General features: G+C 37.1%; 4 protein-coding genes and 1 non-coding gene across 5 annotated transcripts; 4 read left to right on the top strand and 1 right to left on the bottom strand.

The window, feature by feature from the left end:
• The first annotated feature begins 3,072 nt into the window (after positions 1–3,072).
• Positions 3,073–3,684, top strand: LOC101295892. The gene has a single exon (XM_004292633.1). The coding sequence runs from the start codon at positions 3,073–3,075 to the stop codon at positions 3,682–3,684; it is 612 nt and encodes a 203-aa protein (XP_004292681.1).
• Positions 3,685–6,905: 3,221 nt separating this feature from the next.
• Positions 6,906–6,990, top strand: TRNAM-CAU. Its single transcript is given in 2 exon segments — positions 6,906–6,943; positions 6,955–6,990. It is a non-coding gene; the product is annotated as a tRNA-Met (tRNA).
• Positions 6,991–9,232: 2,242 nt separating this feature from the next.
• Positions 9,233–11,912, bottom strand: LOC101295387 (auxin transporter-like protein 3-like). Its single transcript, XM_004290787.1, has 8 exons — positions 11,679–11,912; positions 11,374–11,559; positions 11,174–11,286; positions 10,871–11,054; positions 10,533–10,630; positions 10,231–10,438; positions 9,884–10,141; positions 9,233–9,703 (listed from the first exon to the last, which is right to left on the bottom strand). Exons 1-8 carry the CDS (start codon positions 11,835–11,837, stop codon positions 9,509–9,511), a joined length of 1,401 nt encoding a protein of 466 aa, XP_004290835.1. The 5' UTR covers positions 11,838–11,912; the 3' UTR covers positions 9,233–9,508.
• A 2,905-nt stretch (positions 11,913–14,817) lies between these two features.
• LOC101295598 (thaumatin-like protein-like) lies at positions 14,818–15,903 on the top strand. Its single transcript, XM_004292632.1, has 2 exons — positions 14,818–14,946; positions 15,227–15,903. The coding sequence occupies exons 1-2, from the start codon at positions 14,880–14,882 to the stop codon at positions 15,901–15,903; spliced, it is 744 nt and encodes a 247-aa protein (XP_004292680.1). The 5' UTR covers positions 14,818–14,879.
• Positions 15,904–17,223: 1,320 nt separating this feature from the next.
• On the top strand, positions 17,224–19,076 carry LOC101295097 (ubiquitin-fold modifier 1-like). Its single transcript, XM_004290786.1, has 4 exons — positions 17,224–17,364; positions 17,461–17,558; positions 18,069–18,101; positions 18,723–19,076. The coding sequence occupies exons 1-4, from the start codon at positions 17,297–17,299 to the stop codon at positions 18,818–18,820; spliced, it is 297 nt and encodes a 98-aa protein (XP_004290834.1). The 5' UTR covers positions 17,224–17,296; the 3' UTR covers positions 18,821–19,076.
• Positions 19,077–26,243: the final 7,167 nt, after the last annotated feature.

Raw genomic sequence — 26,243 nt, 5'->3', positions numbered from 1 at the left:
TCTTTAGGCTTATAAGGTAAGCTACTGTGCTTGTGACATTTTTCTAATTTTTCTTTTGTTTTTTTTGTTTTGTTTTTCCTATTTTGAACAAATCTCTTATTACTCTAAATCACGATTGTTAAAGAGGAAATTGAATCTGTTGCTAAAAGCTTTGAATTTGTAGTTGTCATCGGTGATTTATTAGGATTGTGGCTCGGTTAGTATAATTATGTATGGGAAATAGGAGCTTTCGAGTCAATAGTAGCAGCTTTAGAGTTGATAGTAGCAGATTCTTTAATCGACAGTAACAGCTTTGTTTGATTCCGAAGAAATGCCGAAAAAAATTGCAATATAGCACCGGTAGTAGCACACTTTTCTATCAATAGTAGGCAGTAGCAGGCAGATTGGTAGTAGAAGTCGACATTAGCAGTTAGATTTACGGTAGTAATAGCCATTTCGTCGTCAATAGCAGAAAGTTTCTAATAACAACAGTAGCAGCTTTATAAAGGTCTCATATCGCAACATTAGCAGCTTTGTTTGATTCCGGAGAATTGCCTAAAATAACACCGTTTTATCGGGTGATACTGTGCTACTTGATAGTAGCACCCAATGTGCTACTGTGCTACTCGGCAGTGTGCTACTATGCTACTCGGCAGTGTGCTACTATGCTATCGTCGATAGTAGCAATTGATATGTAGTGAAGGGTATTATGGTAAAATTATTGTGACAGATGGCATGTGGATATTAATTTGTCCTAATTTGTTAATATTTGTCCTTAAATGTGTAAGATATTGTGTAAATGATGTATTTGTAAACTGAAATTTGGTTAGTAACTTTATTGTAATTTACTATATTTACTTCTTGTATTTTTATTTTGTGTTGAGAAAAATTACCTGTGTAAATTGGTACCACGATCGAGCTCATGACTGAGCTTCAGCTCATCTTTTTTTTTTCTTCTTTTTTTTCCTTCTTCTTGGGACAGATATGAACTATATATTTTGAGTTTGTCAGCCTATATAGTTTGTAAAACCTCTACATCTACAATAATCGTTTACTTTCTTATAACAAGTTATACATCGTGAATTGTTTTTTTGACAAATTCAAGCTACTAGCCAATAGATTCCTGTTATCATCCTACAAATTGTGATTTTGCTCATCAAGACGCCTGCCCTCCACTAAAGAAAGAAACTTCAGAAGCAAGAAACAATTTTTTTTGGTGCAACTCTTCGATTAAAAGCAATACCAGCATCGATCGTTGAAGTTTAAAACAACACTGTAACTCTTTAAGCATGAGAAATATTAACATGCATCATGCAGATGCAACTAATATATGATCGAGGCTCATGAAACTTCTAAGAAGTAATATAAATATATAATTATCGCATAAAAGAAAGAGAAAAAGGCCATTCCGGCGTATTTAGTATACCTGCTGCTTCAAAGGGTTTGCGAGCTTGGGAAAGGAAAAGTGGAAACCGGAGGATAGGGAAGCCATCGACGTCGTTTGAAACTTTGAATCATGCACCGAGAGAATGATGGGGGGAGATTTTCAGAAAGCTGAATGAGTGAATGGTCGATCTTTACTTGCTTATATAGGATTAACCAACATGATTGACTTTAATTTTTTTTGTTTTGTTTTGTTTTCTTACTGATATGGGAGTTCGCTACAAAACAAAGACATCTATTGTGTTACACGACAAAGGAAGAGTTGGATGAAACGCTGTAAATTTTGTCATTCTTATTTTACTATGCATTATTCCACAATTTGATCGTCTCCAGATTCATCTATCTATTACAATATAGCATGGTTTCGTAGGTATGTCAAACTCATTGATTTCGATTCTTAAAGCTGCAGATATGTGGTGGTAGTTTCCATGCTCTACAAAGAACCGTATATTCATCCACAGATCACGAACAGGTGACTGACTAATGACCTCTGTAATATATTCATTTCTGTATTGACTGTTTAATATTTAAGCCACGTATGAACAAGCAGCTACATAAACAAAGAAACCAGCTAACCAGAAGGAAGATACCAACTGTTGATCCTGCTGGCCGGCATTTTGTAACTCGTAGACCTCAACATTTGAGCATACGTGTGCGCTTACTTCTTCGTATACTTACCTAATATGGAAAGCAAATGAAACTGATCGATTATGGTGCATAAAATAGAGAAACGTTTTACATTATATCCTAAAAAACTAGAGGAGCTAGCTAGCGTTTAAGATAAAGAAGAAGTCGATCGATGCCATCTTTTGTTAGATTATAACCTAAACAAAAGCATATACATTTGATCATAATTCTATTAACAAACTTTTCTATCCTATTTTACCAGCTAGCTAGCACAGATATATAACTCCAAATGATTGAAGTTTGAACTCTAGTTAAGTCTCAATTAATTTGTTTTGGTATAAAGATAAAGAACGAGATCCAAGAGCTAGTACTTGAGTCTCTTCTTTCTAAAGATACAACTCCATTGTATTAGCAATAAAAATCATTCAAAAGGGCATCACATTGGGGAGCTACAGAGACGCGACGCAAAACGGCTCGATCCTACATCTAAATTAATTGTTAGAACAAACCAGAAGGTGTACACCACACCAAAATGCCATCCTTTTGTGATAAATTAAAGAACCGCTCTAAACCAAAAACCCTAAATAAAGCATCAGTCTCTGCAAAAGATCCACATACCGATCAAAATTCAAAACTAGACTCATCGACGTAGCACAAGAAAACACTCCCAGGTACACAATTGTGGTTTCAAATGGACCGACTGAGCATTTGGGCTTTTTGTTATTGAACTTGGAGTTATGGCGCGCTGACCCAAACAAAAAGAAGAAAGGGCGCGCTGACGTGTGCTGAAGCCCTCCAAATGGATAATCGGATAAAACCCAACCATCCAATCCATCCTCCTAACAACCTTTGGATGAGAACCCCCTGGGTCCCGCACCCAATTAACATCCTTCCACCCTTGAAAAAGCAGAACGGAACAGAGCTGACTACTCTGTTTTCAGTTACAGGACGACCGTTAGTCCCCGCCAGTTGTAACTGAATTCCAAGATTACGGCTCACACCGAATCTTCTAGATCTTTCTCCATGGCCGCCGAGACCGCGAGATCCACCGGCACGGTCAAGTGGTTCAGCGCCCAGAAGGGCTTCGGTTTCATATCCCCGGAGGACGGCGGCGAGGATCTCTTCGTCCACCAGACCTCGATCCAGTCCGACGGCTTCCGCACCCTCTCCGAGGGCCAGACCGTCGAGTTCGTCGTCGAGTTCAGCGAGGACGGCCGCACCAAAGCCGTCGACGTCGTCAACCTCACCCGATCCCGCCGCCCCGGATACGACCAAGGAGGACGTGGCCGTGGAGGCGGGAGGGGCGGCCACCGCGGTGGTTATGGGAGGTCTGGCGGGGGCCCAGAGGAATATAGTGTGGCCAGAGGAGGCGGGAGGGGTGATGGCTACGGCGGTCGTGGAGGTTATGGTGGCGGTGGTCGTGGCGGTGGCGGTGAGTGCTACAATTGCGGTGAAGTTGGGCATTTGGCGAGGGATTGTTACGAGGGCGGAGGTGGGGGTGGGAGATTTGGCGGCCGTGGTCGAGGTGGAGGTAGAGGTAGAGGCTACGGTGGAGGCCGGGGCCGTGGTGGTGGTTGTTATAATTGTGGAGAGGATGGGCATTTGGCCAGGGAATGCCCTAATGATCAGAAATGAGAATTGGGTACGTTGTGTTAAACTCAAAGCTGCCACATTGGTTTGGTATATAGATTTCTGTGGCCTGCGCGTTGCTTGTTTTCGGGTGCTTAATTGGTGATTGTTCTCTGCAAGGTTCCTGTTCGATGACTTCTTGTCGGTAATCTTTACTCATTTTGTACTGTGGTGATCATTTCTGCCTCAATTAGATGGTAGATTTTCTCTATCTAATCCTTGCAGAAATGATGGATGGTTTTTCTTCTCTTGATCTCATTCATTGTTCATTTTCATGCCTCTCTTGTTGTTCAATACGGAATTGGAAAAGGTGAAGTTCTTGATCAATGGATCGTTGTTATTCTTGTTGCTGCATCGATTATTTGATCAAATGAATTTGATGAACTGAAATGTCTATAGCACTTGATTTTTGTTCTCCTTGGATATCTTTTAACTCTACTCGTGAACAAAAACGTTCCTTTCGAAAGGGACGCTCCACAGTTGTGGACTCATCAAATCTCATGTTCTGATTGTGGATATAGTTTCTTTGTCCTTTGCAATCTTCTTATGGTACACTAAATTCAATTGGGACTTTTTATACACCCTTATCCTAGTCGATAATCCATGAGAGGTTGATATTTGATCATTTTGATGGGACAAGGATTTCCTTTTGCCATGATCAGCGTTTTTGAAACGTCCTAGCTAGACGCTTAGGTTTGCCATGATCTTTTGAAACGTCCTAGACTTTTAATCTTAGACCTTATCACTTAGGTCTATTGGCAGATACATACTTCATTTGAAACAACTCAAACAAGGCAACATATATCAACTTGTATTTGTATATATACTAGTGTGCTCAAGTTAGAGCAACTGAAAACTTTGTACTTTGTAGTAGAGGTGAATAAGAACTTTATATCTTTCTTTGTATTTATCGATCATAGCCGTATTCTGTGTTTTGACAAGGGCAGTATTAAGGGGTGATCGGATGTCTAAATCGATGAACTCTTCCTTGCAGCAGTTAAGCCGGATCATCCTATCTTTTAGTTGCACTTGTAATGTGCTTCACTTTATTATTTATATGTTGATTTGGTAAAGGGTATTTAAGATTGTTCTGCTTCATTCTGCAAATCTTATGAGTTAAAGAACAGCTGACGGTTTATTAGTTAACAGCTGTTAATAACCCATTTCTATCAAACTCAAACTGGGTAAATTTTCAGAGATATGCCAATTAATAACCCATTTCTATAGTTGTATCAAACCCAGTTTGAGTTTGTTAATTTTCGCTTAATAGCAGCAGAGTGCGGGATGACTGAAGTTTTGCTTCATCAACATGCATATTCAAACTTTAAATCTTCATATTTTCTTTCTAAGCTGCTTATGACATTACGATCTCACCCCCTATAATTCTTTCTTATCAAGTTTCTAATGCTAAGTTGCTAACGAAGAAATATTAAATCTCCAGACATATATGCTGCCGAGAAATAAAGGACACAAAATATTGGTGTTCTCACAGAATTACAACTCCGGTTATGTTTGTACAACGTTATGTTCACCATGTTCTATATCCTCAGTCATGCAACTTTCATTGCACTGTTGCCATGTTTCTCATTTTCATCTGTTTTATATTAATAGATAGATATGCAGACAAGATTATACGTACATATATGTCGTCAGTTGAATATTTGCGGCACCATTATAATTATTCCAATAGAAAATAGTTCACTCTATATTGTTTCAAGTATTTGAAATGAGATGTTGGAGAAAACCGTTACTAGTTAGGATATTAATATATATTTGTAACTCAGATCGTACTAGGTAATTTTGAGTGATAGATGAAGGCAAAGAGCTAGATTTCATCCGGTTAGTTGTACGGGGTCATTGTAGCAATATGTCGATGCTTACGCTTAGCAAACTCATTTTACTGAGGTGTATGGGGACAAGAGAATCGTTCTTACATACCCAACAAATTACAATAATTGGAAAATGCGTTGTTCACATACTCAGTGTCATTATCACTTAGAAGATATATAACAGACCAATGAAAATATTTCGTATCATGGCAACTAGAGTTTGGAAGTGAGTGAGAGCTTCATTTTTACGACGCATAGGGTAGAGTCAAGTGTAACGAGAAAACTCACTAATAAAGTATACCCAACAAATTACAATAATTGAAAAATGTGTTGTTCACATACTCAGAACCATTATCACTTTGAAGATATTTAACAGACCCATGAAAAATGTTACGTATCCTACATGCCGTAGAATAGTGTGCCCTCTTGTAGATGTCTTATACAATGCTAGATAAATGTATAAGTTTGAAGGCTTAAAATCATTTTCCAAGTTTTAATTTAGGATCTGTAATAGAAACTTTTAGCTAAAAATAGTCAAAACGAGGATTATGAAATCTCGAAACACAGAGCATTAATATTGTTCGTATATATCAGATCTCCTAAGAAAAACACAATGGGCCGCAGGGCCATAAGACGAGCTTGAAGCCACTTTTTCTCCTTTATCTTGTGGGAAAGGTTTCACTTTCATCTCTTTGCTATGGCCTAAAATGAAAAACAGAGTCTGAAAAATATTTTTCAAGTACCAAAGTTCCAACCATGTGGTGTTCGACTCGCATTTTCTTGATATTATCCAGTGAGGTTCTGCGTATGGCCTCTAGTGAAAGCCAGTAGATCGATCATAGGACCCATGCACGTGTGACTGATCTACACTAGACTTCCAGTGTTGACTCGTGGAGGACCCTCGTGATCTTTGATTTTGATTCTTCTTCACAAGCTTACAACTTAGATGGCTACAAACTTGAATCCAATATTTTACTGCTTGATTTGATTAATAGTAACAGGCATATATAATTTGCATTTTCATACAAGCGAGACATACAGATCATAATTAAGTAGAGAAATTATGCTTGAGAAATCCATGAGTTTCTATCCTATACAACATCGATCGCTTCATCAGATTTTAAGACTTGCTTCCAATTTTACAGGCTACTCGAACAAGCATGACTTTACGATGGTAGCTAGATCAATGAGAGTTCTGGAAAAAAAAAAAAAAAGGAAGAAAAGGAAAGGGATAGATGGTCAAAAGTAGCTTCCTTTCGCAGGTAGGCACATTCATATCAGATGGGAGGTGCAGAAGACTAATAATGGTTTTCCATTCCCACCTAATGTTCTAAGAAAAAGTAGGACACAGTTTTATTTACGGTTTATATAACTTTTCTTTGCACATAGTATCAACAAGGGGCGGTGGCGCAGTTGGCTAGCGCGTAGGTCTCATAGCTTCTGAGTTATCCTGAGGTCGAGAGTTCGAGCCTCTCTCGCCCCAACAATTTTTTTTTCTTTCGTTTATTTTTTATTTCTTTTCAGAAGTTAAATAGGGTATCAACTTTCTTTTACTTATGGAGGAAATGCATGTACATCTTTTTTCAGCTCATGTAGGCCTTTTTGCTCTATGTATGTGTATGGGTTATGGAACCCCACCCTAAATCCACCCATATCAAATGGTTGCCAATTTTCTTCCTGGGTCACAGTCCCATAAGATGTGTTTGTAGCTTTCTTTACGATACTCTCAAGATCTCAATAATTTCTTGGTGATGTAGTCGATTTCATGGAAAATAAGTTCTTCAATTAACTGTTGAGTTTGTTCTAAGTTACTAACCATCCAATTATTACATATCGCATATATATGCTTCAGTCTTTTCATTTTCATATACAAGATTTGGGTCCGGTTCAAGGGACACAATATTTGACACTATTTTTTACACCTTTTTTCATCCTTTAGATCTTAGTTGATCAAATGGTTGTTATTAATTGTGACTATGATTTGGCAGATGACATGGCAGTAATATTTTTTCTAATCAAAAAATAAATAAATCAAATTAAACAAAATTTTTGTTAAATAGAATCTAAAAAATCGTTTACATGACTGAATTGTAGAAGAACACCGAATGAAGAAGAAAAAGAAAAATCCAGATTCATGGCAATCAAGGGGTCGCACTCCTCAAATGATACCCAAATACCATCTTCTTCTTGAAGAAAGGGAAATTAGAGATGAGTTTAGATATGGATGTTGTTCTAAAAACTAAAGAATTAGGGTTTTGCTAATTCTATAATCTCATAGCAGAGGTAGTAACATGATTGATTGAATGTTAAAGATTCAGTAAGATTTATTTGATTTTCAAAAACAAAGATTAGATTTGGTTTTGAATCGTTTTTAGTGAAAGAGGAGCAGCCATCTCTGTCATAAACCTGGGCATGGATTTCGTTGAAGAACAATGGTTATCTTCAAAAGTTTGATCGTGTAATTTTTTTTATATTTTTCTTTAACAAAATTTTTGTTTAATTTGATTTATTTATTTTTTTATTAGGAAAAAATATTATTACCATGTCATCTGTCAAATCATAGTCACAATTAATAACAACCATTTAATCAATTAAGATCTAAGGAATGAAAAAAGATGTAAAAAATTGTGTTAAAATTGTGGCTCTTGAACCGGATCCACAAGATTTTTACAAATTTAAAGTTGTTTGATAGCGTATGACAAGACTTTCTCTTAACGTACTTATGCCTAATTGCCAACCTAAAGTGCTGATTATAAGGATCAGCCATGCTCGATTGTTCTTGGTAATGTGTCAATTGCACTAGGCCGTATCACAAATCTTCGATTTGGTTGATCATGATCTCTCTTTGACCAACCTTATATGATGGGCCAACAGCTCCCTTCTCTCTCTCTCTCTCTCAATAATTTATGTTCGATTGGTGTAGTTAAGCCAATAACTAGGCGACTGAACTGATTTTCCAAATCGTTGTCGTTTGAGGCATTGTAGTACATATAGAACCCATCAAATTAAGCAAAACGACTGGTTTTACACGTCAAGTTTGGCCTTGAATAAGTGTCGTAATTGGGACCCTGAAGTACCCATCAGTGCTTTCTGCAGCTACAAGATTTTATAAAGACGATCTGACGATCACATCTTCTGCTCATCATGCAGCAACATGCTAGTGTCTCTCACGCAAAGTAGTCTTCATGCCACCATTTCAGAAGTTAAACCTTCCCACATGAGCCTTTCAAGCATTTTCATTCAATCAAACACAGCTACTGAGGTTGATTTTGGTGCTTGAATGATCTAGCTAGAAAGAACAAGTCCTATGAAAAAGTGATCGAGCTAGCACTATCAGAGTTGGTCCTTTTGCACATTGACATAGTAACACACATTTCAGTTTGGTCATCAGGATGACCTTATGGACCATTCTGAAATCTTTCACTGTCAGCTTCTAAGTAGGATATTTAAAGTTGTCATAAGGAAGGTGTCATGAACATCTAGATTGATATGAATATATGAATTTCTTTTGGGATCATGTAAACTTCTTTTCCTCACTTGTCATTATTTTGATCAATCTGAAGTAATTTATGATTTATCAAACACATGTTTTATCTTCACATATTAAGAAAGAAAATTTACGAACTTAGAAACGAAGTGAAAAATTTGAAGTGATTGAATTCGTTAGCAACTTAGTTTCAATATCAGGAAAGAAAAATATATCAGGCAACGAGGGAAGTCACATTGTTCAAAAAGAAGTCTAATTACCACACAACTATAGGTCTGTATAAAAGGGTGGCCATGATAATTGCCATCACACCTTTTTTTTCTGCAGAAAGCCCATCAACAAGAACATCTTACAAAGAGAAAGAAGCTACAGAGGCAAAAAATAGTACAAATCAAGTAGATAAAAAGATGAGGAAAGGGTTACAAATGCCAATCTCTTTACACACACTTACATATGTATCTTTAAAATTGTCAAGAAAAACTTTCTGAAAAGTAGCTAGGAGGAATCTCTTTACTCAAGCTTTGTGAGGTGGGCATTGGTAGCACTTAGTGAATAGACCAAATGTATCAACTTGGTGTATGAAGTTGAGCATGCTTGCCCACCCTCCAAATCCAAATCCCACTATTGCCACCCACACCACCACAAAGATGTTCATGGTGTATGATCCTGGCCACCCTCCTAAGAATGATGGTGGTCTCTCGACAGCATTCTGCAATTTTGATCAAACACCACGATGAATCAGACCATATATATGAAGATGTTCTTTTACCAGATCGACAGACACACAAGGCTTAACATGTAACGCTGTCAAACTATCAATAAGTGCATTAAATCTAACAACATAACATATCATACGATATATATGTGTGGATCAAAACGACTGACTGACCTCTCTCGCCTGTGGAGAAGCAAAAGTGACCATGTGAGCTAAAGCAGGGATTATGTAGACAGTAAAGCTGACAAGAAGAGATCCAACAGTTGAGTTGATGGGGCCAAAGAATGGGAATATGATTGCAAGGAACCAAATTGGGATCACCACTGGAAGTCTAGCAATGGCCCTCTTCAACATGCTTTTGGTCTCATGAATCCTCAAGAACTTCTCCCACACAAAGTACAATGGAGTGCAAGCAAACCCAAATGTTATAAACTGCAGTACAAAACACAACCAATACCATTTTCAGTCACTAACTAATCAATTTGAAATGAACAGTTTCATATATATTGCTACTGTTTTACCTGGTGAATGAGCATGAGAACAACAGCAGTGTCTCTAAATCTGGTCCTCGGAAGCAAAGCGAGAGCGTTGGAATGAGTCAAGAGGGCGTCTCCAAAAGCCCAGTACACAGCAGAGGCTGATGGTAAAGTTAAGGTCAGCACATATAGTGTTGCCATCAAGTATATCATCTTGAATTTCTGTGGCTTCCACATTGCATGCATAATCTCTCTGCAGTAATCAACAAACAAGTTAACAAATTATCCGAAATTCGCATACATAAATGTGAATCATCGCAAGCTCATTGCAATTACTCAGTTCTCACACTGTAACAGCATGTCCACCAAAAGTGTAGAGAATGTTGGTGGCTCCAGTGAAGTAGAGAACCATCGTGGTTGGACCTGAGTGCTTCACTCCTTCAACCTAATCAGGACATATAGAAAGGTTGATCTATTATTATGTGATGAAATTGATCATAGATCGGTATCCAATAATGTCATATTGTCGAACAATCTAGCATGCTATGTTGTTTCGTAGAAGTTACACAATGTAATTAACATATCAGACTATCCGACAAGAAAACATTTCACTTACATCAAGATCAAAATGATGGATTTTTGTAGTTGATCTAGATTATAAATGTGATATTATCAAGTAAATTACCTGTCCATGGATAAGGGAAGCAATGGTTAGATACCATGCAGTGTAAGTAGTCATAATAAGACCCAAGAACGACCAAATTCTGTAATTATGAAATGAAGGTATGAAGACAGTTGTAGCACAGCAAGCTCCAAAGATATACGTCCAAGTTCTCTTGTCAAGATTGTCGTTTATGTAGTAGATGTTACTGGCATCAAAACAAATGCATAAGACAAACAAATTAATCCATTTAATACTACCTAAGTCTATTAATGTTATGTAGTATATAGACATCCAAACTCTTGAAATTTACAGTCACTCATTTACCTTGCACAAGCAATTAACTGAATTACAGATCCGAACAGAAGAAAAGTACAGTTGAAAAAGAGGCCTAAATTCCTCCAGTGCTTTCCCAGAAGTCCATCAAGAACTTCAAACCACTGCAAATCACAACGTAATCATCAAGTAAAGCTAGAAGATCGAAAACCCTGAAAATTTCAGACTTGTGCAAAGGTTGATATGCGTACCTGAATGACGTGGTTTCTGAAATCGGCCTTTTCTCTTTCCTTTCTAGTTCTGTACTCAATATACAGTAGACTGATAAGGTAAGCAGTCCAGCTTCCCATCAATCCATAGAAAAGCTGAAATAGAATCCCAGATAACAAACCCAGCTGTGAAAATGAGTACGGCAGTGTCAAAAGCACTTGTGCAACCTGCATTAGTTAGTTCCATCAAAACCAAACAAAGTTTAGTTAGCTAGCTACATATATTCTCAAACATATCTGTATTAAAGAAGGAATAACAATGTTATAATCTTTTTTGAAATATGAACCTGGTTAGAAGCACAGCTAAACCATGCATCATAGGCGGAGCCGCCGTGCCAGAGAAACGTCGATAGCTTGCTCTTAGCAGAAGCCTTGGCATCACCATCTTCCCTTTCCATCTCTAAGTAGCTTCCGGCAATAATGGTCTCGACCTTCTCGGAAGCCATTGTTGTAGAGCTCTTAGTGGTATTGGAGGGAAGCAATGGATGAGTGTATGAGTAGTCTATAAATAGATAAAGTGCTTCTTTCTTCTCACTCTTTTACTCGATACTTAATAAAGCTAAGGTATATAGCTTCCTCTCTAGCTTGATGTAATTTCATGAGCAATAATTGAGAAACCAATGGAGACCTAAACCTACTAGGCATATAATTTGAACCTTTACTTACCAAGAGCTAAAATAAAATACTAAACTAAATTCTATGTTTTTAATAACTGAACTAAATTCATAATAGTTATTGAGACATATTTTGTTATCATTATGATTCAACGTTTTAGATAATCGCAGATTTTAAGTGTCAATAGAGAAAATCGTTGTCATTGAACATTTCTATGTATTAATTATAACTTTTCTACTCAGCTGGATTTCATTGGTGGGTGATATGAATGCATATCCGGTAGTAACATATACATCTCACTTTCCTTCCTAATTTCTTATTTTCTTTAGGTGCTAAATAATTTATTTTCAATTATAATTACTGTTGATGGGCCAGGCCTAGCATGAATTGCACGAGCGGGATGGCCCATATTGGTGGGGCGAAAGGGATAGTGTATGGTGTAACAGTGATGGATGATAAATCCGTATAGTGAAAAGTGGGGATTAAAGTTGAAAGAGAAGCCTAAGATGGAGGGAATGATTACTTTGAGGTGGGCTTTGGTGCTAAACATGATTAGTACCACACGTGTGCCAACTGGCTTTACAAAAATAAAAGGCCATCTAAAAATCCCCTTTTCCCTCTTTTATGAAAAATAAGGCCAGGTTTTTAGGGTTCTTTGGGGCCATTGATCACCTTCCAAATTATGACCTTAATAAATAAAACAAGTGCTTTTCTAAAATCTCAAATGCTTACGTACGTACATAAGGTTAGTGGCTTGTTCATCATGTAATATAGAGATAAACGATTACACGTCCCGTCTTATAAATTTTGACTAACAAACGATCTCAATAATTTTCCTACCTAAATGTTTTTGAAAATCTTCCACAATCACTTTGTTTTAATCATAAAAAAGAAAATATGTCTGATCACGGGAGAAAAGAATCATTTGGTTGGTTTTGTCCTCAATTATTTGGCCGTTCATATATCAATGAATCGAACGAGCACATATCCAAGTCCAAAAGAAGTTTGATTTATTGACTAAAAGGGTTGCTAGCTATCAGGGTATGGTGCTGATGAGAAGGCCGATTAGGGAGTGGCAACCAATCACTTTGCCCATTTGGCCCAATGTAATCTTGGATAAGATTTATCTACCTACTCTTGGATTCATCCTTTCTAGTCCCAACAGCATATGACAGTCACTAACCATTAATAAGGGACTCAGGTAACTGTTCTCCATGACTTCTGAAGTCACTTGCAAGAGAACAGCAGCAGAGGATCTATATATTCCTCTATTCCTTGTAACGAATAGAGAAGTATCGAAATAGTAACTTTGTGACGGCAAGCAAAAATGTGCAATTAGCTTCGTTTTGTTTAGAGCATATGTCGACGCTTGCTTGATGCAAAAATTAAGATAAAGTGTGTTCCTCCTTTCACTTGTGTGAAAGAAAAGAAATAAAGTGAACACATTGATAATAATGAACATTATGGTATGGGCATTGTCAAAATGGGATCATTGTAGCTCAATTTGGATGTTGATGAATCATGACCTAATTGTTTCAGAGGGATGGGTACGTAGATCAACAAGTCTAAAGTTTCAACCCCACCCTACATTTGCAGCTTTAAGGATGATGTATACATCAAGGGTAGTGACTAAAAGTTTGGGACCAAGGACCATCCGAAAGATCAAAAAAGAAAAGATCCTCAATTTCTTTTCACTTGAAGACTTGATTCATAGGTTAGGCATGTATCATTATCTCGTTTTCATGAAAGAACATTGCTTAGGTTTGGATTCGTTTGGAGGGCTGGAAAATGTATGTCCCTTAAGGATTCATGGGGTAAAGCACGAAAAGAAAGAGCATGAGATTGCACAATGTACAGTGGCAAAGTTTCTTTACTGTTTGGAGTCGAAGTGAACGCACTTAAATCGTGTCTAAGTTTTGCTCAAGATCAACGAAACCTAACTTTTGAAGCAAGCAATCTAATGCATTTTGGAACGATAGGAAACATCAAGCTCTGAAGTATCATTTTTGTATTGGAGTATTAGACTACAAATTCAAAACGGGTTTGGGGCTGTCTCACTAGTCTAATGCGAATTCTTTATAATGCGATTCATCTAATATTATTCTTTGTTCTATAGTACATCTATCTCACATGTACTCGTTTCAGTTAAATTAATCTTGCTGCTAGCATTTTTTCTGCAATCCATCTCAGTCCTCGCCGATGCCTTTCGTCATTTGCCTCTGCCACCTAAGCTGGTTGTTGCAGACCTTGTTTACCGTAGGCGACGAGATGTTTGAGCCGCTCCGCCCTCACATTCAAGAGAAAATTGCAACCCCAATTCAGTTGTTGTTTCTCTCATTTGTTTTGTATTCTTTCCTTTGCTTTCTGGGAAAATATAGGAAAAGAATCATTCACCACGAAAGAAAGGCATGTAAACCGAAAGTATGATTTATCAATCAACCAAACAGATAACAGTTGTATAATCTTCCCAAATTCTGCATTAGGAATCTGAATGGAGTGACTTCTCTGGCTTCTCAACGTGGAGCTTATATTGGTTAAAAATGGTGGCTCTCTAGTGAAGTAAAGGAGGTTTCTGGAAATTGGGATTTGTTTATGTGGGTACATGTACATTTTTCGTTGGTGTTTGATGTTTAAAAAGTAAAAGTATGAACTAGGAAGAGAACCTTAATAGACTTGCAGAAATGGATTAGGAAAGGAATCACATAGCTAAGGATTCCTCAAAACTTTCCCTTGGATTAGTAGTGCTTTGTCCACACGTATTCTTCTTTCCCCTGTTTCTTTATATGTGGATGTTGTAACTTTCTAAGCGCCATTCATATTTACCATAGTAGCTCCCTTATAGTGAAATAGAAAGAGAGAGGAAGCAAGAAAATATGGGAACAGATATCAATGTGTTCTGGTTACCAGTTTTATTGGTTTCTATGATCATTATTTCATCAGGTATTTCTGATCACAGCAGTATTTATGGTCTAATCTTTCTTTTACATCCTTTCAAAAAAATCTTTCTTTTACATCATGATATAGGACTTTGATGAGGAACTTACTCTTACATACATGTTGCAATCCTTCTAGTAAAAAATGTCATATGATAAAAAGTAGTAACATCCCTGGAGTAGATGAAGAATGATCAAGTTACTAACCCCTTAGGTTTTAACTGATTTGTGAACTATTGTCTGAATAAAGTTTGGGAGGAATTGATATCTTGAATTTTTGTTGGCAGGGCCAAAGTTATCCGAGTCTGCTAGGATTTTCACCATAGTAAACAATTGCAAAGAGACAATCTGGCCTGCAGTGTTTCCTGGGGAGAACTTCAATGGTGGTGGTTTTCCACTAAAACCAGGCCAGGCCATTGTATTCACAGCTCCGGTTAGCTGGTCTGGCCGGATATGGGGTCGCACCGGCTGCAACTTTGACAAAAATGGCAATGGAACATGCCAGACTGGGGCCTGTGGCAGTAGCCTCAAGTGTGGAGCCTCAGGAAAACCCCCAGCATCACTTGCTGAATTTACACTAGCACAGCCAGATTTTTATGATGTTAGTCTTGTTGATGGGTTTAACTTGCCATTGACTATCACACCTGTTAATGGCTCGGGAAAATGCGGTGCTTCTGGTTGTGATGGGGACCTGAGGACTACTTGCCCCAACGAATTATCTGTGAAATCAAATGGGAAGACTATTGGCTGCCGGAGCGCCTGTGATGTGTACAACACTGATGAGTATTGTTGCAGAGGGGTTTATGGAAACGCAGCAGTATGTCAACCCACATATTATTCCAAGAAGTTCAAAGAAGCATGCCCTACTGCGTATAGTTACGCGTATGATGATCCATCCAGTATTTTCACTTGCACAGGCACTGATTATATCGTCGCATTCTGCTCATCCAGGTTTTTACCATGACTTGATTACTTTGAACTACTAAAGCTCAAGAAAGTGAACATCAAATTTTGATTCTGGTTAGTAAATATATAAACGAAAGGCTACATTCTTAGACTGAACTGGAGCATATATGCAAAACAATTTGCTGGACAATGATCAATAAGAGAAATGCTGAAGCATTCTGTGTTTGCCTTTTGCTAGTTGTGCAATCAGTAACATCTGTTTTCCTCTAAATGTCTTTGTATGCAGGAAGCAACCGGTGTGTACATACCATAACAACAAGTCTGTCTGCAGTGGATCAATGGGTTTGAAGTCATCACGATCGTGGGCGACAATTCTTGTAATGCTACTGGTGATTAACTTATGGATCATTTTTGAGAAGATTGTTTTTTTTTTCCCTTCTGAGTTTAGAGGTGTGTTGCATCCCCTTTTGACCTTATACAGAACCAGTTCAAAAGAATGTAGCAGTCTCTTTTCCAGAGGGTTGTCCATGTTGGTTGTACATGTAAAGTTATTCAGTTGATTATTTTCCTTCAGTTGAAGGAAAAGAATGAATGCATCTTCTATAAACAGAATCACCTCCTTTCTTTTCCTCCATTTTGCCTTCTTTCTGAAGTAAACAATGGTACTGCAGCGTTGTACCTATGCTCAATCAGGTTGTATCCAAAAAACTTAAACGGTTCAACCCACATATTGTTGGCCATATTCATTAGAACGACCCAGTCCCTCTGGCTGCCTGATCAAAGGTTCACGGTTCACAGCTTCATGGTAAGGATCAATGGTTGAACTCTTATACTAGGTTGTTTAGTGATTTTCCATGTTTAGGCCACATTGTATTGTGTAGTCTTGACACTCATGTGTACTTCTCATTGTGACATGTTTGTATTACTATGGGTTAGTTGTTCAGATGTAGATAATCTCTTAATTTAAACAAAGAAGAAAATAAAAGGAACCAGCCTAATATTGATGTATGTATTGAACTCAAATCTTCCGCTTCGTCATTTACCAATAAAAAATTTAAGTTATTAAACCGAATAATAAAGCTACGGGTATTATTTTTTAAATGAGAGATACATGTTACATTTCGTTTAACAAAAAAGACCACAGAATCCCAAATGAGTTGCTCTGGTGACTCTAGTCTTTTGGAAGAAGCATTTGCAAGTGAGGCTAACTCTGTAGATGTTTATCTAGTAAAAATAAGAGGTCTACGGTTCAAACTCAGCTTTGCCTAGGGTGACCATTAGTTTTGTACAAATAAATAAAATAATACACTTTAATTGAATAGAAAAAAGAAAAAATACACAGAGAATATAGTAGCTGTGTGCCACATACGTACTCCTCTCTCTCTCTCTCTCTCTCTCTCTCTCTCTCTCGCTTGTTGTCTCTGAGAAACTGGTCGCTCACACAGAGAGAAATGGCGGGTGGTGGAAAGGTGTCATTCAAGGTCACTCTGACCTCCGATCCAAAGCTGCCCTTCAAAGTGTTCGTACAACACCCCTCTCTCTGTTTCTCAATTTCTATTCCAATTCCTCGAATTCTAATAAAATTAATCAAATTTTCCGGTTTTGTTTGATCCAGGTTTAGCGTTCCGGAGGCAGCTCCTTTCACCGCCGTGCTGAAATTCGCCGCCGAGGAATTCAAAGTGCCTCCCCAGACCAGCGCCATCATCACCAACGGTATATATTCCTTTTCTTGCCTCTGCATGCTGCTTTTCATTACTGTGAAGTTGATGATCTGTTGCGAGCTTGGAAATTTCGCTGGGTTGCTCGTTGAATTTAGAGGTTTTTGATCAAATTAGGGCTATTGGTTTCTGGGAAGTGAGGGTGCCCTATTTTAATGATTGATCGGATTAGATCCGCGTCTGAATTTAGAGTCTTTAATTGAGATCCATCTGAAGTTTGAATTAGAATTGGAATTATCGAATTGAGGGAAGAATCAGAAAGGATAGAGCTTTTAGATTGATATGGCTAAGCTTGGGAAGAGCGCTCTTTTTTCCCAGGCTATCAAGGCCTTCAGTGGTGTAATATTGTTGCTTGTATCTTTCCTGGAAGTTGGTATCTGGCCGAGTATTAATCAAGAAAAAGCAAGTTTACGTCAGCTGTAGAGATTCGAGTATCATTGTTGTTGGATCTACCTCGTGATATTTGGTTTCTGTTTTTCCTCACTTCTTGCTTATAATTCTGCAGATGGTGTTGGAATCAATCCTCAGCAAAGTGCAGGTATGTCAATGCTCTATCTATATTGTTGAAGTTTGTGTTTCTTAATTGAAGTTTAGCAGCATTGTATCGACCTACCATTGCAAGTCCCTCCTCAGAATTAGGCTTTGATGTGACATAGTTTGATATCCTTTGCTACAAACAGAGAGTACTCAGTTTCTTAAGAAATTGGGTGGGCTATAGTATGATGGAAACAGTTGTTGCTACTAGCCATGCTCTAGAGGGATTGAGACTGTTGCTTATTATCATTCTTTACACTGAAATATGATTTATGGCACACTATAATCTAGGATTTACAATCTGTTTTCCTAGGATGAAACTATTAGTTTTTACGTGAAAACTAAGGGACTTATAGATAGGACTCTAAGGCCCACAGCGACAAACAGCATTGAAGGAATTGCCTCAATATGGGTGCTTCGAATGATTCTTCTATGATAACAATATGCCTTAATTTATGATACATGTCCCTATAGATGTGATTCTAGAAATGAAATAAGTGTTAGCTATCTTTGTATGCATTTCCCAAACAGACAGCAAACTGTTATTAGCTACATGTATGGTATTAAAGTCAGCATTATTGTTAGTATTATGTCCTTGGTCTCATAAATTTACTGGCTTTCTCAGGCAATGTATTCCTGAAGCATGGTTCTCAACTTCGCCTAATTCCTCGCGATAGGGTTGGATCTATTGGGACAATCAACACATCATTACCATCCAATTGAAGAGACTGGTGTACTTCTCTAGTAATTTTCATTATCCTTTATAATATGTACCATTCTAAATTAAGTTGGAAGAATTTCAAACTTTATGAAGCAATGTCAGAGTAGTTGACAATATAAACTCTCCAGAAAAATGACTGTAATAGATGAACTTAAATAATATTAAAATGATAATATCAAGCTTTAAATTCTTAGTTTTACCCTTATCTGTTGAAGATACATCTGTCCTTGGTTTATAAATAAGAGCATTCTTTATCATATTTGATAATGGGGATGCAGCTAACTTGCAAGTCTTAGTGTTTCATGATTCAGGCTTTTAGCTATATGTAATTGTGAAACAATCTCGATTGCTTATTCAAAGAGAAAGATAATGCATATGACACCTATAGTACTAACATAGTTACATACTTGTTGGTGACATTAGCCAACATAGTAAGTAGAGTAATGCCAATATTATTTTAGAGAATCGGTTGAAAGTTACAAATCTGATCAGTAAGATTCCTAGAGTAAACAGAAGTTCTCTAATCTTGAAACAACTAAAACTGTTATTTTAAGCCAACAAATATTAGATTAGAGAATCGGTTTAAAGTTACAAATTTGATCAGTAAGATTCCTAGAGTAAACAGAAGTTATCTAATCTTGAAACAACTAAAACTGTTATTTTAAGCCAACAAATATTAGATTAGAGAATCGGTTTAAAGTTACAAATTTGATCAGTAAGATTCCTAGAGTAAACAGAAGTTCTCTAATCTTGAAACAACTAAAACTGTTATTTTAAGCCAACAACCACGAGATTTTGAAATACAGACTTAGAAGAACTCCTATAAATGTAAATATGACATAAAGACACTAGGACAGTCGGAGACTCCCTTAAACTAACTGAAATTGTAGGAAATTCTTATTATCAGCAAACACTAAAAAGCCAATTAATACTAGGCGTTGGACTTGGTTTTGCCCTTGTTAGCTTACACAGACTCCTTGAGCTGCACTTGAGTCTGATGTTGAGCGCCATTCCCTTGCTCCAAGTCAACAAACTCATCATCTTCCTTAGGACTGAATAAGGAAGCACCAATGTGCTTGCCCCCAAACTCTTCTGCCTTGTAACTTTGAGTGAAATTGGTTGAACATCCACTAAGATGATCTGCTCGCATTTTGTTTTCTCCTTCACTAGATACATTCGTCTGTGCCTTGCTCTGAGACACAACCACCCCAACCTCAGGCTTTTTCTGATCCATATCTTGTGATATTTTGAGCTACAGTAGTGTTTAAGATTGAGATGGTTGTTTTACTTTTGTGATATGGAGATGCAGCTATTTATAAGGTCTTTCCTCACTGTTTTTGTGGGCAGTACTGATTCCTTCGGTGTTCAAAACTGCACAAATAAGGTGTGATACAGACTGACCTGTCACTACACATACAATGTATGAAGCAGAAAGCATAAATTTGACTAGAACTCTAGATGTACTCACAGAGTTACAAATCTGATCAGTAAGATTCCTAGAGTAAACAAAAGTTCTCTTTCCATATTTCACAATTTCTCTTCCGGTGGTCAGAAGCACCACAAACAAAGCAACCTTTCGTTTGCTTTCCTTTGGAATGTGATCTAACTTTGGCACTTAAACCTTGTACTTGTGCGCAACCGGAGTTCTCATTCATCTTGACATAAGACTGAAGAGCGTCAATAACCTCATCAAACAGTAGAGTACTCCCACCGGACATGATCTTGCTCTTGAAGTATTTAAACGAAGGCGGTAAAGAACGCATCAGCAAGAGTGCTTTGTCATCATCTTCATACTTTGCACCCATCATTGATAAATCTACAACACAGTTCTGAAATTTTCTCAGATGTTCCAGTAGATCCCCCACCTTCTTCCATCTGAAGAGAGTAGAGTTCATTTTTTCTGGATAAAGTTGTCCTCTTGTAAAGCTACTCGAGCTTTTCCCATGTCTCCTTAGCATTCATATCCTCTCCAACTCTAAGAATCACGTTGTCGGCAAGATGGAGCTCTATGAAGCTCTTTACCTTCTTGTCCATCTTTTTCCGTTCCTCATCTGTGATACCAGTGGGCTTCTTCTCTACCGTGAGAATAGTCTCATCCAGATCTTGTTGGATTAGGATGTTCTTCATCTTCCGCTGCCACAACATGAAACTATCTTTGCCATTGAACTGTTTGATAATGGACCTCACGTCGTAGCATGTGTTTGCCTTGTCAAGCGCCATCACAGATGTTGTTGCAAAGATCTATAAAGTTAGATATTTGTATTAGGGTTACAGGCCCTCTAACCGTATGTGTTAGTTATGGGTCCGGTTCAAAGGACATAATATTTGACACTAATTTTTACACCAATTTTTATCCTTTAGATCTTAGTTGATCAAATAGTTGTTATTGATTATGAGTATGATTTGACAAGTGACATACCAATAAGATTATTTTTAATCAAAAATATAAATAAATTCAATTAAACAATTTCCCTGCCTTTCATCCAACAAAAAAAAACATTTCTTTTATGATCAGACAACTCCAAAAAAACACCATGTTCTTCAAAGTGAAAATGAAAACGAAAACCGCAGGTTCATTCAGCACAAAGATTTGTGCTCCTCTTCAAATAAAAATACCATATCAAATCAATACCACATCTAATCTTTGTTTCACAAACAAATTAATCTTCTTAACTGAATTCCATAAACTAATCGGCAATTTCATCCATCGTGTTAATGTATATACCTCTGCAGTGAGATTGATTATGGGCATGAGCAAACTCTATCATATGAACTAATAGGTGATTAACTGTGGGCATGAGAAAACCCTATGGTATGCGCATAAGAAAATTCTATAGACCAACTGTGGGCATTAGTTCTTTGCTTTTAAAGATATATACAGCGGAAGGAATCCAATTTTATGATCGTTTGAACTACTTTTATATCTAAACTGTTCTTTAATTTCGATCCCTTCTTCAATAAGACTATGGTCTGGGTATTTTTCTTTGGTTTTAGTAAAGAGATCGATCTTGATTTAGATTTGATACTCTTTGCCATGTTTGCTTTTCAGTTGTTCTAACCTGCACTTCTCAATATCCTATTGGCATGTTTTCTTTTTTCTTGTTGATATGTGTGTTCTTCTGGGAATCCATTCTTCTGCAGTTCCAATTTTGATGTTTCTTTGATTTTCTTCTTAAAAGCATTTGTTTATTTTAGTTTGTTTATATATTTATTGGAGTAAAAATATTATTTTTATGTCACTTGTCAAATCATACTCATAATCAATAACAACCATTTGATCAACTAAGATCTAAGGGATAAAAAATGGTGTAAAAATTAGTATCAAATATTGTGTCCCTTGAACCGGACTCGTTAGTTATATATCTTTAACAAGTGCAAATAGGAGGATTATCTCTAAATTCATCGAGTGCAAGCCTAATTAAATTCGATTCCCAAAGGGAAATAAAACTTGTTTCTTATATTTTCCCATACAGAAGAAAAATCTAGCGTCCCATGATATAAATCTTGAAATATCTAGTTTGGGTCGCAACAAATTTGATGATCTAAACTGTCGGATTGTGTCCAAAAACGATCACAGTCGAGATTGTTCCTAGCGTAAATAGGAGGATTATCTCTAAATTCATCGAGTGCAAGCCTAATTAAATTCGATTCCCAAAGGGAAATAAAACTTGTTTCTTATATTTTCCCGTACAGAAGAAAATCTAGCATCCCATGATATAAATCTTGAAAAATATAGTTTCGGTTGCAACAAATTTGATGATCTAAACTGTCGGATTGTGTCCAAAGACGATCACAGTCCTAAAATGTTGATGGTAGGACGTCCTGGACTTTGCAGTTACAAGACAAATATATATATTGTATCAGAGCTCCTAATTGAAGCAAAATAACCAAATAAAATGGTGTTGAATCTTCTGCACTGACCCATCATATTTACTTGTGTCCCCCTAACAAGCTTCTAGAGTATACGAATCCCTGGCTAATAGAGAAGACATCCCCACAAGGTCCCCAGCTAACTTCTTGTCGTCGTTGCAGATCTGTAACGTTCATTTCAGAGAAGCCATTAATTGTAGAAAGCAGGAAGCTGCAGAGGAATGGTGACGATAAGCCATTTCAGAACCCGTTTGTCCGGTGCATTTAGATTTCTCCAAGTTAATAATTTTCCGCATGATTTTGGAGCTGTATTGGTTTATCTTCTTCTTAGTGACTTAGTGACTTTGTATGTCGACGAACTGCGATTCGAGGGTATCAGATCATCGATCGCGATTGCTTGTGCCGAAAGCTAGCACTTTATCTGGTTCTTGTTTTGAGCAGTGGGAGGTTCATGCTGAACAGGAACAAAATTGTAATGCAATAGTGACTGCTCCCACTTCCGGCCGTATATGGGATGTGTTACATGCCATTTTCTTTTTCCAAGTCGTTTTCTACCTCCTAATGGAAACCACCCAGGTCAAGTCCTTTTCTCTCTGTAACGACATTAGCATCGTTAGCAGTAAAGTTTGGAGTGCTACCTCTTGTGATCTGCTCTTATGAAACCCTAGATTCGTCACACTCCATTTGCTTTAAAGTAAACCTAGAGTGTGTCATGGATTACGAGTCCGTGATGATACCCTTTTGGGAGCATCTATATTTCATCGTGTCTATGGATCGAGGTGGAATCGGACCGCAATTATGTATCTAAAAGCTTTTAATTAATTAACGATCACTCCACCATCATGATGTATTATCAAGACGCTAATTCAACCTGACTACAAACAACAGTACTGTCATGGTGAGGTATTAAATGATGTTAAACTGCTCAGCCACAAATATTAGAATATTAAAAACTGTAATACTTTATGTTAACGTTACAGATTATTTCTAAACTTATAGAGACGATTATACTATGTTGTGAATAACTGTCATGAATCATTAATCAAATTACCAACATGATCTCGTAGATAAGTAGAAAGAAAATTCAAACACGACGTGCCAAATCCCTCTGGCAGGGTAAGAATATCTGGGGATCGCACACCTAATAAGTTAATGACCTACTTGTGATTAGAATACTGTAGTAAACCAAAGGCTAAGCTTAACTTGAGCCAGTTGACGAGAAAAGCCTTAACAAAGTCGAACAATGTTGTTGGCCAAAGGGGTAATTTAGTAATTTTGAGCTTCATCCGTGCTTAGGAAAGCGGATGAACCGCATGTCTCGGGGTGTTTTGCACTCTTTTTCTTACCTTTTTAGTCTTTTAACGAAGTCATACTTCCCATGTGATGGGATCCACCTCTTTTCTTTCAAACCATTTTAGCTCTGTTTTTTTTTTAAATAAAATAAAATTTGTATACACCACTTCTTAATCATTTACATGTTTTAACTACAATGAATTTGTATGGAAGTCTTCAGATATTAACCCATATGTATAATTCATCGTGTACTCGAAACTCTATATGTCTTTTTTTACTTATGATATTTGTAATTATATTTACGGTAAAAATATCATGTCGATACGAAATTTATGATGTGTATATGTCTTTGATTATTTTTAAAAGTTAATAAGATTTATATTAACTTAGGGACGATTTGTTTATAGAACGAATTATGTTACACAAAAGCTTTTTGGTATAAGGCAACTCAAATCTGACGGATATTTGTCAACAATTTGGCAAAACGTATGCTCATAAGAAAAACCAAAATCTTGCTAGCATATTTAAGTATACAAGTACACAATATCAAAATCAGTTTCTTAAAAGATCTAGGGTATGGCCATCTTGTACTCTTTCATAAGAAGAGTGTAGTGATCAATCACTACACGATCCTGACTATTGATCGTGCAATTATGTATGAACTGAAAATGATTACGGGCATCTCCATCGCCTCCTTGTTGTGCAAGTCATGAAATATCCCAAATGGTCCAACAGTTCTCCTTAGTGGTGGTGTTATTTATTCGGGAATCCAATACTGGTCCTTCAGGTTTGTTTTGTTTTTGCTTTGGTTGGTTTATTGGGTCTAACTATTACACACCTAACTGTGCCCTGCATACTTAGTGAGCCTAACTAATGTTCTAGCTCTTGAACCCTTTTTAGAAGTTAAATGCCAATGTCAAAATGTGGCCTCTTGAATGTGAGGTTTGCTGGAATTGATGATCAATCTTACATGTCTAGGACTCTATGCTTAATATTCATGGAAATGCCCCATTTTTTAGTTGGATAGTGATGGCCAATGGAACCGTTACATCGACTAGTGCTACATTAAGTAGTACACAAATTCAGTAGAGAATGGCATGTGGATGAAAGTGATATGGTATAAAGGCAAATGAAAACGTTAATATAACCTGCATCAAAGTGCCTGGTGCTTTGGCCACTTCGATTTGGATTTGGTTTTTGATGATGACGAGTTGAGTTGATGTGATGTGGTAAAAAAGGAGTATTGTAGGTTCATGTATCAGTGTATATACTAGTTTCTCGAAGCATATTATTCATCTTAGAAACATATTTGTCATCTATCAACTTTTAAGATACGAAAGTAATTCAGATTACAGTATATCAGTATATCATTATAAATCGATCAACGATCTTAAAGTTCTTAATTATCGGATAACTAAATATAGACAACTGATATTTATTTTGACTATAGTTATGATGGTAACTAAATGAATACTACTGATATTTACTTTTACATTTATCATTATCTATGTATGTTTGTAACTTTACGTATAACTATTTAACATGATAGAAAAAAATAGTCGGTATGTAATTTTTTTAGTATCAATGTGCAAATTGGCAACTATTTAGTTGAGTTAAATCGAAGAGGAATATAAAAGTAGGTAGTGCTACTATAATGGGAATGTGGGATGATGATCATAAACCGAGCCTTCGGCGCCGCACTTGCAAACGGGGTCCGTTATGTGGAAGACACTCTCTTGCATTCTCGTTATTGGGATTTAACGGGAACGTTACGAATTAAATATAGTATCTAATTCTGCTGGTACTTACCGTTTGGATGGCTTGGCTCGGCGGCTCAGTGCCATCCAAACCGGAGCCGGTCAGTGTTGGTCAGTGGTCACCTCACCGCACATTATTTGCTGACTATTTTAAGTTCTGCTGGTACTTTTTTATGTCAGGGAAGGCAATCTATGTTAAAAGAACACCTCCGGATCTATCATGGCTGCATATATGTCCAACTTTTAAATTTGTTTTTGATGATTTTTGTTACTATTTTGTGTTCATTTGGTGATCTTCAAATCCAACCTACCTGCCAAGCATCTATGTCGGTTATACAAAATGTTTATTGTTTCAAGTGAAATATTGTTTTTACTTGTATCGAGATATTTAATATTTTACGTTGTATGTTTTGTTCAAGGTTTTAAAAAACGCTAGGCGGTAGTCGGGCGGACAGCGCCGAAAAGATTAATCGGGGATTAATCGGATTTATATTTTTTTATTTAT

This window comes from Fragaria vesca, linkage group LG2, assembly GCF_000184155.1.
Source record: "Fragaria vesca subsp. vesca linkage group LG2, FraVesHawaii_1.0, whole genome shotgun sequence".
NCBI classification, from domain to species: Eukaryota; Viridiplantae; Streptophyta; class Magnoliopsida; order Rosales; family Rosaceae; genus Fragaria; species Fragaria vesca.
The sequence above is the reverse complement of the archived record's forward strand: the minus strand, read 5'-3'. Positions and strand labels throughout refer to the sequence as shown.

Excerpts from the sequence above, each read along its gene's own strand:
- LOC101295892 (XM_004292633.1), top strand. The coding sequence starts at position 3,073 with ATGGCCGCCGAGACCGCGAGATCCACCGGCACGGTCAAGTGGTTCAGC.
- LOC101295387 (XM_004290787.1), bottom strand. The coding sequence starts at position 11,837 with ATGGCTTCCGAGAAGGTCGAGACCATTATTGCCGGAAGCTACTTAGAG. Across the intron at positions 11,055-11,173 it reads CAGTTAATTGCTTGTGCAAG|TAACATCTACTACATAAACG; the intron begins GTAAATGAGTGA and ends TTTTGATGCCAG. Across the intron at positions 10,142-10,230 it reads TTCTCATGCTCATTCACCAG|TTTATAACATTTGGGTTTGC; the intron begins GTAAAACAGTAG and ends TTTGTACTGCAG.
- LOC101295598 (XM_004292632.1), top strand. The coding sequence starts at position 14,880 with ATGGGAACAGATATCAATGTGTTCTGGTTACCAGTTTTATTGGTTTCT. Across the intron at positions 14,947-15,226 it reads TATGATCATTATTTCATCAG|GGCCAAAGTTATCCGAGTCT; the intron begins GTATTTCTGATC and ends TTTTGTTGGCAG.
- LOC101295097 (XM_004290786.1), top strand. The coding sequence starts at position 17,297 with ATGGCGGGTGGTGGAAAGGTGTCATTCAAGGTCACTCTGACCTCCGAT. Across the intron at positions 17,365-17,460 it reads CCAAAGCTGCCCTTCAAAGT|GTTTAGCGTTCCGGAGGCAG; the intron begins GTTCGTACAACA and ends TGTTTGATCCAG. Across the intron at positions 18,102-18,722 it reads CAATCCTCAGCAAAGTGCAG|GCAATGTATTCCTGAAGCAT; the intron begins GTATGTCAATGC and ends TGGCTTTCTCAG.